This window comes from Microcaecilia unicolor, chromosome 2 (genome assembly GCF_901765095.1).
Source record: "Microcaecilia unicolor chromosome 2, aMicUni1.1, whole genome shotgun sequence".
NCBI lineage: Eukaryota > Metazoa > Chordata > Amphibia > Gymnophiona > Siphonopidae > Microcaecilia > Microcaecilia unicolor.
The window spans coordinates 620,948,724-620,964,450 of NC_044032.1; the positions used below are offsets into that span (position 1 = coordinate 620,948,724).

General features: G+C 41.0%; 1 protein-coding gene across 1 annotated transcript in view; it reads left to right on the plus strand.

Moving 5' to 3' along the window:
* TTC29 (tetratricopeptide repeat domain 29) overlaps positions 1–15,727 on the plus strand; it is a 321,745-nt gene that overhangs the window by 115,104 nt on the left and 190,914 nt on the right. Inside the window, exons 4-5 of the mRNA XM_030192694.1 lie at positions 6,937–7,160; positions 12,828–13,013. Of these exons, the coding sequence (XP_030048554.1) occupies positions 6,937–7,160; positions 12,828–13,013 (410 nt within the window). The remainder of the gene's footprint in view (positions 1–6,936; positions 7,161–12,827; positions 13,014–15,727) is intronic.

A 15,727-nucleotide genomic window follows, 5' to 3' on the forward strand; every position in this document is an offset into this window, starting at 1 on the left:
TCTGCCTTGACCTGTTTCAGTTAAACTGATTATAAATGTCTGTGTTAAATTAAAATAAAAGACCATCTGGGTCAATATCGAGCCTGTGGCAGTCATCAATTACAAAAACACTGGCTGCCATGGAAAGAAAATGATATAAATATTCAATGCCAGCCTAATCTGGGCACCATCATTGAATATCTGGATTTTCAGTGACCACTGAAAGTTATGTAAGAGCCGGATAATATTCAGACCGGTGCCAGGATAACTGGCCGGATAAAGTTTGGACCAAAAAGGTTTTATGACAGGATATGGCATGAGCCTAACTGGCCTATTCTGTGGGCTGAAGCCAGTGAGTGATTTGCTTACTTTATTTTTTGTCTATTAGATTGTAAGCTCTTTGAGCAGGGACTGTCTTTCTTCTATGTTTGTGCAGCGCTGCGTACGCCTTGTAGCGCCATAGAAATGCTAAATAGTAGTAGTAGTAGAGTGGAACTTGCCGCCATATTGTATAACACTAAACATTTGAAAACGCTATTGAAAACATTAGCAAACTTGAGAGGTTTATGACTGCCGTTTTTTTTATTTGACAGCTTTTTCATTTATTTGAAAGTATCTCATATATAACATGAAAGTTTTTTTAACCTTCGGAGGGGGGTCCTGGTAGTTAGATGCGGCCCCACCACGGTTGTGGGAGTTCTGGAGTGGCAGACTTGTTTTTGGAGTCATGGGAGTTCCCAGAACTCATCCCCAAGACTCAGGCAGAGCCAGGGCCTTTCTTAAAGCTGTCCCCTGCAAAAATCAAGCCTCCCACGGCTCAAAAAATAAGCCTGCTGCTCCAGAGTGCCCGCACCCACTGCGGGACCATATGATTACACAATATGGCGGGTGCATGGGGGAGACGGCTTCAACTTTTTGACTTCATGCCATCTCCTGTCATAAAACCTCCTTGGTTCGAACAGCCTTTTTGCTAAGGTTCAATGTGGGTTTGCATAACATAGATTACGTGGAGGGGCATAATCAAACATGAACGCCCATCTCAATGGGCGTCTATGTCCGAAAACAGGTATGTGAAGAGGCGGGACAGACCGTATTATCGAAAAAGATGGGCGTCCATCTTTCATTTCAAAAATACGGTTTGGACGGACCAAATGCCATGGATTTGGTCCCTTCTGAGATGGGCGGTTTTTTTGCGATAATGTTATCAATAGAAATCAAACAAAATAAAACATGGAAAAGAAAATAAGATGATACCTTTTTTATTGGACATAATTTAATACATTTCCATGTTTTATTTTGTTTGATTTCTATTGATAACCTTAAGAGTGGACTAACACGGCTACCACACTCCTCTACTTTGCGATAATGGAAACTAAAAACGCCCAGCTCAGAAACGTCCCAATCCAAGCATTTGGTTGTGGGAGGGACAAATGTACAAGACTACCATAGCGCTTAGGGATGAAGGGGGCAACTACATGTGGGTACAGTGGGTTTTAGAGGCCTCCCATTTACCACCACAAGTGTTATAGGTGTGTGGGGGGGGGGGGGGTATGGGCCTGGGTCTGCCTGCCTGAAGTGCACTGTAGTACCCACTAAAGGTGCTCCAGGGAAAGGACTTGTTGTTGGTGTATAACCTTGGCACAGCAGTTCACACCTGAAGGCTAATCTCGCTGAAAACGTCCTTTATTTGAATAAGCACGTTTACTCACAGTTAACTGCAGATCAGAGATACTGAGATGAGCAGTAGGTCCAAGCTGGCAGAATGATGTACAATGGCCTCTTTCAGCAACATTCAAGGTAAGAACTAAGTGCTGTAACATGACTAACACATGAAAGGGATCTAAAAGTGTCATACACAAATGGCCACTACCTCATGGACTACCGGAAACAAAACAGGGCACACTCTGACCCAGTAAGCAGGGGGAAAAGCACCATGGGAGTAGAGCCTACCAACTACAGACATCGTGAGCATTTGCCACAAGCTAGTGGAATCACGGAGCCCAATACCCTACACCCACCACAATGCATTGCTGATGTGACTCTGCAGTGCGAATAACAGAAAAGTTGTCACACTCATCCGAGAGCCACATCAGAACCAAGGAAAGGCTGTCACAGGATAGAACACATTCTGCTGTCATGGAGGTGGGTACGACATTTGAGGCTGGCATACAGGCTGGCAAAAAAAGTTTGTAAAGTGGGTTTTATTTGGTGGGAGGGGGTTAGTGACCACTGGGGGAGTCAGAGGAGGTGATCCCCGATTCCCTCTGGTGGTCATCTGGTCAGTTGGGGCACTTTTTGGGGACTTGGACCTGAAAAAAAAGGGTCCAAATAAAGCGGACCAAATTCTCGTCAAAAACGCCCTTCTTGTTTCGATTATCAGCTAAAGATGCCCATCTCTCCTTGGCCGATAACCACGCCCCAGTCCCGCCTTTGCCACGCCTCTGACATGCCCCCATGATCTTTGTTCGTCTCTGTGACGGACTGCAGTTGAGGACGCCAAAAATCGGGTTTTGATTATACTGATTTGGGCGCCCACGGGAAACGGACGCCCATCTCCCGATTTGGGTCGAAATATGGGCGTCTTTCTCTTTCGAAAATAAGCTGGATAATAACTAAACAAATTTACTCTCCCATATAAAATTATCATTTTCTACAATTCAAAAACATTTCAAACAACCACATTTTAACTACCTTCCTAGAAATTTCAGAAGATGGACTATGACGGATATATACAGGCATTGAATTCCAAACTGCACAATAGCAATAAAACCCTTGATGTATTTGATTTGGAAAGCATAACATTAAACGTTCAGTTTAATTAGTTAAATTCCACTGAATATCTACCCCCTTGTTTTTGTATATTGATCCTTACTTCCATGCATTCAAATGGACTAACCTGGCAACCATATTTCTTTGGTTATAGTAGTTCTCAAAAATCCAAACACAGTATCATGACAGTTGAAATTATTGCAACTGCTTTAAAAAATCTACTATAAAAAATGTCCATCAGAAATTTTCCCGGAGTGTTGTAGTTCCATACTTTCTATATGTTATAACCTTATCATACGTTCTGTATAGTTCCGGATATAGATAGATAGATAGATAGATAGATAGATAGATAGATAGATAGATAGATAGATAGATAGATAGATAGATAGATAGATAGATCTATGTTTATTTGTGAAGGGAGGGTAAGGATGGGAGTTTTTGGTTTGTATTCTTAGTTATCTGGGATGGGTTGGGAGTGGGTTCAGATAAAGGTGAAAATATATGCAAAATTTGTTGATTATTACTTGTTGGATGTTTATCGCTCTGTCCTTATACTTTGGTATCAATAAAAAGATTAAACTAAAACAATATCCATCAATGAATAAAAAAAATTAACAATGGGATGACAGCTATATAAGGCTATTAAATATGTAACAGTTCATATTTCTAGGATTATAAAGGTTCCTTCCACAGGCAGCAGCCAAAGGTACTACATTTACTTAATTTACATGACCCAGCTGCAATTTTGTAAACTTTCCAGTAGATGCCCCCAGAGACCACTACACTTACTGAAAATCCTCAGCTTCAAAGTGGACTGCCTGCCTTTTTTTATTTATGCCTGAAGTAATCTTGATACAAACACAAGAGGTTGAAATGAAAGACTTTAGAGTGCTTAGGTTCTGCAGCCTATTTGTAATGTTTTGTTGCAGGAGTTATGTGAAAGACATTAGTTACAGGTTGAAAACACTGAAATCTGTAATTGAGAAATGTTTGAGGACTGTACCATGTACTTCTAAATATTTTATTGAGCTGCTTTATGTAAACTGATGTAAGAGCTAACTTGTTTGAATATTCCATAACATGACCATGATTTAGGGGACTATCAGCCTTATTTTCGAAAGTGATGGGCGCCCAGATTTCGACCCAAATCGGGAGATAGGCGCCCATCTCGCAAAGGCACCCAAATTGGTATAATCGAAAGCCAATTTTGGACGTCTTCAACTGCACTCCGTCGCGGGAACGAACAAAGTTGACGGGGGCGTGTCGGAGGCGTGGTGAAGGCGGGACTGGGGTGTGTTTATCGGCCGAGGAGAGATGGGCGCCTTTGGCCGATAATCAAAAAAAGAAAGGCGTTTTTAGCACGAATTAGGTCACTTTTTTTGGACCCTTTTTTTTCACGAACAAGTCCCAAAAAAGTGCCCTAAATGACCAGATGACCACCGGAGGGAATCGGGGATGACCACCCCTGACTCTCCCAGTGGTCACTAACCCCTTCCCACCAAAACCCCCCCAACTTTAAGAACTTTGTTTTCCAGCCATGCCAGCCTCAAATGCCATACCCAGCTCCATCACAGCAGTATGCAGGTCCCTGGAGCAGTTGTTAGTGGGTGCAGTGGACTTCAGGCAGGTGGACCCAGGCCCATCCCCCCTACCTATTACACTTGTGGTGGTAAATTGGAGCCCTCCAAACTGCCCCCAAAACCCAGTGTACCTACATGTAGGTGCCCCCGTTCAGCCCTAAGGGCTATGGTAATGGTATAGAGTTGTGGGCAGTGGGTTTTGGGGGGGATTTGAGGGGCTCAGCACCCAAAGGAAGGGAGCTATGGACTTGGGAGGTATTTGACTTTTTTTTTTAATTGTTACAAGTGCCCCCTAGGGTGCCCGGTTGGTGTCCTGGCATGTGAGGGGGACCAGTGCACTACGAATCCTGGCCCCTCCCATGACCAAATGCCTTGGATTTGTTCATTTTTGAGCTGGGCGCCTTCGGTTTCCATTATTGCTGAAAAACGAAACTGCCCAGCTCAAATCCGCACAACTCCGATGCATTTGCCGGGCACAAACCATATTATCGAAAAGAAAAGATGGGCGGCCATTTTTTTCAAAAATATGGTCTGTCCCGCCCCTTCACATACCCGTTCTCGGACATAGACGCCCATGGAGATGGGCGTTCGCGTTCGATTATGCCCCTCCATGTAGTAAACTATAGGTCAATGTTCAGTCATTTAATCGGGCAGTAGAGGCTCCTCCACTGTTAAATTGCTTATGCAGGGCTATTTGCATACTTACCCAGGTAGTGCCGCTGATCATCAGCACTGACTGCCCCCACACTATCTGAGTAGTGTCAGGGCAGAGTCTAAGCAGAGCTGACATATGGATACCGGCAATATTCTATGCCACTACCTGGATAGCTAATTAGGCAGATAGGACCATATAAAAAGCAGTTCTATCTGCGCATGGTTATCTATTCAGTCACCAGCACTGAATAGTGGCCTGTGCCGGGATAACTACTGGGTGGCAGCCTGAAGAGTCCTATTGGACCCTTTTCTCCCTCCCCTTCCTCAAAAGTATTACTCCTCCATTGCAATCCCCCTCCCAAGAGCATTACCCCCCATTCTGCTCCTCCTCTCTCCTGCCTTCCTCCCAAGAGCAAGGCCCCGCCTTTCCAATTCCCATTCCTTCTCACCCCCTCTCTAAGAGCATTATTCCTCCCAATATGGATGCCTTCTGCTATTCTCTGTAGGACACCCTAAGCCTACAGGATACAAAAGGGCAGGAGTGATCCCCACTTGCCCCTGCCCATCACGGCTCCAGATTCAAAATGGGTTCCATGATCTCTACTATCAAGTACAATGAGACTGCCACTAGAAGTCATGGCAGCCATTTTGAAGCTGGGGCCATGTTGAGCAGGAGTGAGTGGGGATTGCTTCTGCCTTTGTACCTTAAACCACCAGGGATTTTAAAGGTAGTTCCAGGGAGGCTGTGAAGGAGTGGTTGGTACAGTGAAGAGCACTCCCTCACTGATATTGCAAGTAAGCCACCTTACAGCAGGGGGCACTAGCTCACTGATGGGAAAAGTAAGCCACCTTACGGTAGGTGGGACAAACCTGTTGTGTCAAGGGGACAGGGCTCAGGCAGGAAGGAGTTTAAATGTACTGAGGCTGAATAGATTGAGGAGATCCCAAGGGCAAAGGACTCCAAATATGTGGCAAGCAGGACTGAAGTACCTAGGAAGAACCTGGGGAAGGAGAGTGGCCTTAGCAGAGAATGCTACCCTGTAAGAGACAGAAGCAGATTTTACCTTACAACATGATTGACAGTGTGACTTGGGAAGTCAGGGCCAAGTGGTGCCCAGTGTGGAATATTGAAATTGGAAAGGTGGGGATTCCAGGAAGAGATTAGGTGGTTGGGTGCCTGGTGGAAGGGCAACCAAACATGTGCCATGTGCCTACAAGAAGAGGCCATGGGAAAGAGAGCTTCTGAGTATAAGAAGTGACTTTGTATGTCTAATATCCCTGACCTGTGGAAAGAACAGGTTACACATTTCTCTACATGTAATAAATATTTTCTTTCACTTTTAACCCCTATGTGGCTGTATTTATCAAGGGCCCAGGCCTATCTTTTGGCTACGTTATCACCTATGGTGGCAGCGCTGGGATCTGAGCTTCTGTTTTAAAAAGAAATTGACTTCACTTTCAAAGGTGATGATGCAGAGGTACTGAAAAAATATTTTGGTGAACCTGGAAGATATACTGAGCCAAATTGACAAATTAAAGAGTAGTAAATCACCTGGACTGGATGGCATACATCCAAGGGTACTCAAATAACTCAAACATGAAATTGCTGATCTGCTGTTAGTAATATGTAACCTATTATTAAAATCGTCCATAATTCCTGAAGATTGCAGGGTGAACAATGTGGTGCCAATTTTTTAAAAGGGTTCCAGGGGGGAAGGCTGTAGAATTTTTCTGCTCACAGCATCAATTTTTCTTAAATTATTATTGTTATAGATGATGCAAAATAATAATGTTATAAAATACATGTTTTATAAATATTGTTATATAGAAACAGAATTCTCTGTATTGGCTTTGAGGCTTGGTCTGAATAACAGATTTTTTTTTTTAGGACAGCAATCATTTCATATGTTGAAAGAATATAAATAATCATTTGAATATTTTTCTTTATTCTCAGTCACAGAAATTCACACAAGCAAAACATCTGCATAGAGATGCTGCAAGAAGGATTTCACAAGTCCTTCAGAGAGTTCTTTACTCTGATCGAAAAGTGGAATGCTTTGAGGGAGGCTGGAGGGCCTGGGTCTGATATATGGCTGGAGAAGCCCCTGGAGGAACAGCATGATAAGCTGGATCAACTTCAACACTTTCTGACCAGGGCTGAGGCAGCCCAGCGAGCAGGTAAACGGAGGGACAGAGCAGCAGGAGCTGCGGCAGTATGCCTGAGGGAGGATTCCAAATTGTTTCAAATATGGATCTGAAATATTGCTATAAATTTTCAGATAATCAACCTTGGCCAAAAATGACACATGGGCCAGATATAGGAAGTATTTCTCCCATAGACACAAAGAGCCTGATAAGCTGTAGAGTATATTTTCAAATAGGCTGGCCGGTGATTAAACGCATTCCTCACATTCTATATATGGTGCACAAAATTGTGCGAGCAAATTTGGGCACATGCCCAATTTGCACACACAATTAAATTGAAGAATGAACCAATTAGTGCCAATAATTGGGCGCTAACAATCAATTATTGGTGCTAATTGGCAATACATCACAATTTACGTACGCATTTTGTTATGCTTATACTATAAAGATGCGTGCGTAAATTCTAATGTGTGGATTTGAAAAGGGGACATGGCCATGGGAGGGGCGTGGACATGTCGTGGGCCTTCCAATGATTTTCATGCACTGTTGCAAAATACGCCTGATCCGTGCCAAAAATAGGCATGGGGATTCACACCAGGTTTCAACTGGTGTAAATCCTTGCTCCTAAAAGGCGTGGATCCCGGCGCTAAGTGCTATTCTATAAACGGTACCCAACTCAGAGTACCATTTATAGAATAGTGCTTAGCGTCATTTATTTTCAGCACCATATATAGAATTTGGGCCATTTTCAGTTGGAACAGTTTGTGGCTGAATATTTCCTAAATCTATTCATCTAAAATTTGGTTAAATTTAAGTCTGCTATTTGTACAGCCAAGGTTGATCACCTAAACTTAGCTGATGAGTACGGAAAATCAGCACTAGCCAAACAAGTTATGAGAGACCATGGGCAGGACACGTACAAATGTTTAGGGGGTCCTGTCAGAGGCACCAAGCGGTCTGGATTAGGATTGCCAAGTGCTTTGATTTTTTAGGGCTGTACAGATTTTTATACTAATGTCTGACTAAACCGTCATGTCCATTGCAGTTTTGATGACTTATAATTTGACATTTGTAATTTCACTTTGGCCAGTATGTGAAACTGCAATGAAATTTATATCATGAATCTTTTTAATATTGTTTGGGGGAGCTCAGTAAACAGTTGAGTGTTCAAGTGCAAATATAGAACTGACTGAAGGCTTTCAGTGGCAAAACTTCACTCAGTTACAGGGCTACCATAAGGTGTGAAGTCTTGGGCAGTCACTTGGTTTGCACTGACCAAGAGGTGTAATATTGGGGCTACAGAGCGCAGTCTTTCTTTGGTGTATGTGGGGCGGGGGGGGGGGGAGGTTTTTTGGTATTTGGAGGAGGATTATGACCCAAAGAAAACAATTCAATAACTGGGCGACTTCAGCTAAGAGCCTGGAGGGAACGTGGTAACAACCTATCCTATAAAGGAACCTCAGTACATAGATTTTGTTGTAGAATACTAGCATAGCCAGCAGTGGAAGTGCTTACAATGTTCTATAAGTAACGTACGTGAGATCCCCGCCTATGTCCTGCCCATGTGTGTGCCCCCCTTGCAGATACATGCTTTGTAAATTAAGCAGGTATTAGGTAACATGCTAGCATTTATGTGTATATGTCTGCACAATCAAACGGCAGAAGAGAGGGTCAAAGTACACATATAGAGATGAGAATAAAAAGTACTAAGGTTCGTCAAGTGTGGGACAATCAAGAGTCCTCTATTAATAAAGGACTCTTGATTGTCCCACCCTTGTTGGCCCTTGGTGCTTATTCTTCTCGGCTATGTGTGTGCACATACATGCATAAATGCTAGTAGTCTAAACATTTATGCGCATACTAAATGTGAATACCTAGGTTATAGAACTGACCTTCAAATGTCCAGCCAACAAAGATGGAAAGTAAGCTTTTTTGTTGTTGTTGTTGTTTTTGTTTACTGATTCAAATATATCAACTTTGGGAAAGTAAATATATAGTGTCTCTGCTTTGCACAATAGGATAGCAATTCTACAATTGGGCCCTTCTTTTAGGCATTTCAAAGATGAGCGATCAGAGCCTAGAATATAAGAACATAAGAGTTGTCCTACTGGGTCAAACCAAAGGTTCATCTAACCTAGTATCCTCTTTGCAACAGTGGCCAGTTCAGGTCACAAGTGACTGGTAAAGTACCAAAAAGCAGCAGAAAACTGTGATTTTCATCAGGTCCACCTTAATAATGGTTTATCGACTTTAATTCCAAGGATTTGTCCAAATCTTTTTTAACTCCAACTACATTAACTGCTTTACTATTTGCTTTGGCAATGAATTCCAGAACTTAACTATATACACTGAGTGAAAATATATTTTCTCCTATTTTTTTTCTTGGAGTTTACCTTAATCTTTGTACTTTTGAAAAAGTAAACAATTGATTCGTATTTATCCATTCCACTCCATTCAAGATTTTATAGACATCTATCATATCTCCCCTCGTCTATCTTTTCTCCAAGAAGAGCCCTAACCACTTTGACCTTTACTCATATGAGAATCATTCCATCCTATTCATCATCTTGATCACCCTTCTTTATACCTTTTCCAGTTTCACTATTATCTTTCTTGAGATGCAGCATCCAGAATTGCACACAATACTCAAGGTGTGGTCCCATCATGATGCGATACAAGGCATTATGGTATTCTCTGTTTTATTTGCTATTCCTTTCCTAATAATTCCTAACATTCTGTTTGCTTTTTTGGCCACCATCACATACTGATCAGAAGATGTCAACATATTGTCCTTGGTGGCACCAAATACTTTTCCTCAGTGGTGACTCCTAATGTGGAACCTAGCGTCAAGAAGCTATAGTTTAGGTTATTCGTCCCAATATGCACCACTTTGTACTTGTCCACATTAAATTTCATCTGCCAATTGGATATCCAGTCTTCCAGGCTCCCATGGTCCTCCTACAATTTCTCTTAGCCCTTATGTAATTTAACAATGTTGAATAGTTTTGTGTAATTTGCAAATTTAGAGGTCCTTTTACTAAGCTGCGGTACGCACTAACGTGTGCTTACCACAGGGTAAAATGCTTTACTATGCGGCACACTCAGGCATCCCGTGATAGGTTTTGCATGAATGTGTGTTACCCACGTGCTAAAAATAAAGTGCTTGGGGCGTGTTTGTGGGCAGAAAGTGGGTGCAGCTATGCTAATATATCGAGTGGGCATTGCTGCGCACTACTGATTAGCAAAGGACTAGCACATGAGCCCTTAACACCTACAAAATAGGTGTCAGTAAGTGCTCATGCAGTAATAGCCATGCGCTATTGGGAAAATTATTGTATGGCCATTATTGTTGCAAAGGAAAAATTGACCGTTTCCCAGCAGCGCTGAAAGTGGCCATAGTATGTGGGAAAGACCCGCACTGGAGATAGCGCAGGCCACATTTTAGCTCTGCTTAGTAAAAGAGCCCCATAATCTCATCAGTCATCATTCGTATTTCCAGATAATTAAAAAATTCCAATCCAAGTACAGATCTTGTGGCACTTCAGTATTCAGAAAACTAGCAATTTAATTCTACTGTCTCATTCCTATCTTTTAACCAATTCCCATTGCCTCTTATCCCATGACTTTTTAATTTTCTTCTGAGTTTCTCATAAGGGACTTTGTCAAAAGCTTTCTGAAAATCTAGATACACTACATCAACCAGCCTTTATCCACGTTTGTTCATGCCTCCAAAAAATAAGTAGCAATTTGGCAAGGCAAGACTTTCATTGGCTGAATTCATGTTGACTCTGTCCCATTAAACCATATTTGCTAATGTGTTCAGTCATTTTGTTCTTTATAATAGTTTCTACCATTTTGCCCAGCACTGATGTCAGGTTTCGTTGTCTGTAGTTTCCTATTGCCCTTTTAGAAATCTTTGTTACTTTGGCGACCTTCCAGTCTTTAGGTACCGTGGACAGTTTTTTAAAATATTTTATGTATAATTTTTATCCAAATTTAACAACTCACAAGATAAGATTACAATATGAGAAAATTTACAATATCTATAATATATCTATTACAATTGAAATAAGGACAGTTTTAATAACAAGTTACGGATTATCAATAATAGGTCTACAGTTTCATTTTTGAGATATTTCAGTACTTTGGGGTGTAGCTAGTGTACTAGTGTAATGTGGCATCAACACACCTTATATTGATGTTCTGTTGTTACACCTACAACAAAGGCGGAAAAAGAAACCAACTTCAAGAGATCAGTCCAAACACCAGGATAAGATGCTCCAAATACAGCTTTATTTGGACCCTACATGGTCCGTGTTTCGGCTTTAAAAAGCCTTTATCAGGGGTCAATCGATGAGTGCTCAATATTATACCGACTGATGATGGAGTGCATAAACAACTGTCTCTTGATCAGGGGAGGTATACTGTCTCGTATCGACATTTTCATTTTGAAATCGTCGATACGAGACAGTATACCTCCCCTGATCAAGAGATAGTTGTTTATGCGCTCCATCATCAGTCAGTATAATATTGAGCACTTATCGATTGACCCCTGATAAAGGCTTTTTAAAGCCGAAACACGGACCGTGTAGGGTCCAAATAAAGCTGTATAAATGTGCAAAGCTTCTTCATAGCCATGATTTCTGCAGCTTCTGTGGGCCAGTTTTATAAAGACACCGAGATGTCTATACGTTTTTAAAAATTACCTCCCAACCTAGGTGACCCATTATAAACTTATTCTCCAATAGAAGAAAACAAATAACAGACTGGAAATAAAATATTATTCAAGAAAAAAATATTTTTAACCAGAACAAAACAGTGTGTGAAAGGGAAAGAGGATAGAGATGTGTTTTTTGTAACAAGGTGAAAGATTTTCTTAGATCAAAGATGTCTCCAGTGCCTCTACAATATATTCACTGAACATTAAAAAAAACTCTTTGGCACAATAACATTTTTGAATATTTTATTCCTTGTTTGATTGTTGTTTTTTTATTTTTCTATTGGTTCGTTGACATCTGGGCAGCATTTTTTTGTTTCATATATGAACATAAAATTATTGTCCACAAGATGAAATGCATCCTAAGGAACTTAGCCGAGGTTGGGTGGCAGAGCCGGTGGTGGGAGGCGGGGATAGTGCTGGGCAGACTTATACGGTCTGTGCCCTGAAAAGGACAGGTACAAATCAAGGTAAGGTATACACAGAAAGTTGCACATGTGAGTTTGTCTTGTTGGGCAGACTGGATGGACCGTGCAGGTCTTTTTCTGCCGTCATCTACTATGTTACTATGTTACCCTCTTCCTGTTTCACATTTTTAGAATCTACTCGTAAAAGTGCATTTTTTAGTGCTGCACCTCTTCTTTGGAACTCAATAACCTTAGCACTACATACAGAACCCTCTTTTCAGAGACTTAAGACGGCTCTAAAAACGTATCATGTTCAGAAGGTCTATGATGGGATTTGATTGTGGGTGTGGAGGGTCCAATCTCGTTACCTGCCTCGCTGCTTGACTGTACTATATAAACTGATATTCCTTTCCTTTTCTTGGAGATTTTAATTTGTTTTTGTAAACCGCCTTGTTAAGTATTCAGAAAAACTGGTATGTAAAGTGAAATAAATCATAAATCATAATAAACTCTGGCAAAGTTTCTGCTGAGGATCCTATTTAATTGTGGTAAAATGTAGCTTTTTCTCATTCTTAGGGCACCATGACGATGCTTACAAGAATCAACTTGCACTCGCTAACTACTTTAAGGATTCAGGTGACAGTTGGCTGTCAGATTACTTCTTTGAGTGCTGCTTCCAAACTTCTAAACTGATCATACTAGATGGTGGGAAAAGGGAAGCTGAAGCATATGCAAATCTTGGCCTGGTCAAAGAAAGACATGGTAAGAAAGGAACAACCAATCAAGAAACTAGGTTAGATGTAGCTAAGATCTAAATCAAGTTTCCTAGCACATGTATTAGTAAATGTATTCTTCTTTTTCCCTTTTTTTATCTTCACAAACTCCTAACATCATGTGCTAATTGTATGGATTTAGCTGTGGCAGGAGAATAATACAGGATATTGCACAGGAGAAATTTCCTTGACCATGATAGTTCTATTGCAAGTAAAGATTTGCTTAAAAAAAAATCACACTCTTTGATACAGTCTTAAACTTGGCCTAATATATGTATATACACCATGCAGCAGGGTTCAGTGGATTGCAGGCCTAGATCTGGCTACAGTAAACTGTATATACTCAAATATAAACTGAAATGATTTAGCCAAACATAACCACCAAAAATTGCATTTTGGTTTATATTTGAGCCTCTTCCTGTGCTGTCTGGTATTCCTCACCTTCTTCCTTCCCTAATGGTGTCTAGGAACTTCTCCCCTGTGATGTCCGGGAATTCCTCCTTTCTCCTTCCTTTCCCTTCCCTTCCTTCCCTTCCTGACAGCCATTTTGAAATGGAGCTGGCACGAGCACGGCTGCTTCAACCTCCGGCCATTTTGACTGAGGAAGACATCATGGGCAGGAGTGAATGAGGATCACTCCTGCCCCGACTTTCCACTAGATCATCAGGGCTGTACAGTAGGCCTGGGGGAACCTACAGGTGGGTCTGGGAGGGGGCTACCTCTGAAGGGGTAAAGGGAAAGTGGAAGTGGGAACTCTTTTGATTTGGGGGGGGGGGGGACAGTGGAGAAGGAACACCATGAAAAAAAGGAAGGGAAAAGAAGGTGAGGGGAGGAATGCCAGATTCCATGGGGGAGTGGGGAAGGGGAGGAATACCAGACACCAGGAGAAAGGAAGAAGAATGCTTGAATATAAATTCTTGGTTTACGTTCAAGTTAACATTTCCCTCACTTCCCTTTTTTAGGCAAAAAATGTTACCTCAGTTTATATTTGGATGAGTTTTATATCCAAGTGTATATGGTAGATTCCAGATGAGCCGAAACAATACTTTAAATAACTTTCCAGATCATATTATTAAATCATGATCTACTAAATGCTGTCTGAGAGATGAATGCCCAGATGATGGGAGAGATTTAAGACTGTCATGTCTCTGGTCGGTCTTTAATAAGTGCTTAACAGACTGTTATTTCTTTTAAATTTGAAATACTTTAAATTCAATGCATATTCTGCCTATATCTTGAAGCTCAAAGCGGATTACAAGTGATATTATAAAAATCATTCTTAACAGAATATTTTCCTTATCAATATTTGTAGTCTTTGTAGTACTATAACTTAACCCTTATGATAATCCCCCATTTATTTTCTCCTTTTCATATATTTTCTTAATCTTATTAACAAACATTATCATACGTCCAATTTCATCAGTGTAAAGTTCTGCTCTCCTATAAATAATCTAACAAATCTTGTCTACATAGCAAGACTCTAGCTATTGCATGTTTTACTTTGTCAGTCTTAGGACAAATCTCCACTTCTAGTTAATGCAGTTATATTAGTCCATAAATTCAGAGATCATTTGTCATGTCTACTAACAACTGACATATGAGGAAAAGGTGTATGCTGTATAAGGCTCTGAGTAGGAGAAGGTTGTAGTATGAAAATTTAGAGATTAACAAAGGTATAGCCAGTTTACATACAAGCCCAAGCGAAAACAACAGCTAGCTACAGCAGCAATTCAATACTGCTTTATTGTCATCCAAGAATAAAACCAGACACAAGTACATAAGTACTTAAGTATTGCCACACTGGTATAGACCAAAGGTCCATCAAGCCCAGCATCCTGTTTCCAACAGTGGCCAATCATGTCACAAATACCGGGTAAGATCCCAGAAAATGCAATACATTTTCTGCTGCTTATCCCAGAAATAAGCAGAGGATTTTCCCTAAGTAAATTTAATAATGGTCTATGGACTTTTCCTTTAGGAAGCAGTTCAGACCCTTTTTAAAACCCGCTAAGCTATCCACCTTTACCACATTCTCTGGCAACAAATTCTAGAGTTTAATTACACGTTGAGTGAAGAAAAACTTTCTACGATTCGTATTAAATTTACTACTTTGTAGCTTCATTGCATTCCCCCTAGTCCTAGTATTTTTGGAAAGAGTAAACTAATGATTCATGTCTACCTGTTCTACTCCACTCATTATTTTATAGACCTCTATCATATCTCCCCTCAGCTGTCTCTTTTCTCCAAGCTGAAGAGCCCTAGACACTTCAGCCTTCTTCATGGGGAAGTCGTCTCATCCCCTTTATCATTTTTGTCACCCTTCTCTGTATCTCTTCTAATTCCTCAATATTTTTTTGAGATGCGTTGACCAGAATTGAACACAATATTCAAGGTGCAGTCGCACCATGGACTGATACAAAGGCATTATAACGTCCTCATTTTTGTTTTCCATTCCTTTCCTTTCTTAATAATACCTAACATTCTATTTGCTTTCTTAGCTGCTGCAACAACCTGAGCAGAGGATTTCAATGTACCATTGACAATGACGCCAAGATCCTTTTCTTGGTCGGTGATTCCTAACGTGGAACCTTGCATTGCGTAGCTATAGTTCGGGTTCCTCTTTCCCACATGCATCACTTTGCACTTGCTCACATTAAATGTCATCTGCCATTTAGACGTCCAGTCTCCCAGTCTCATAAGGTC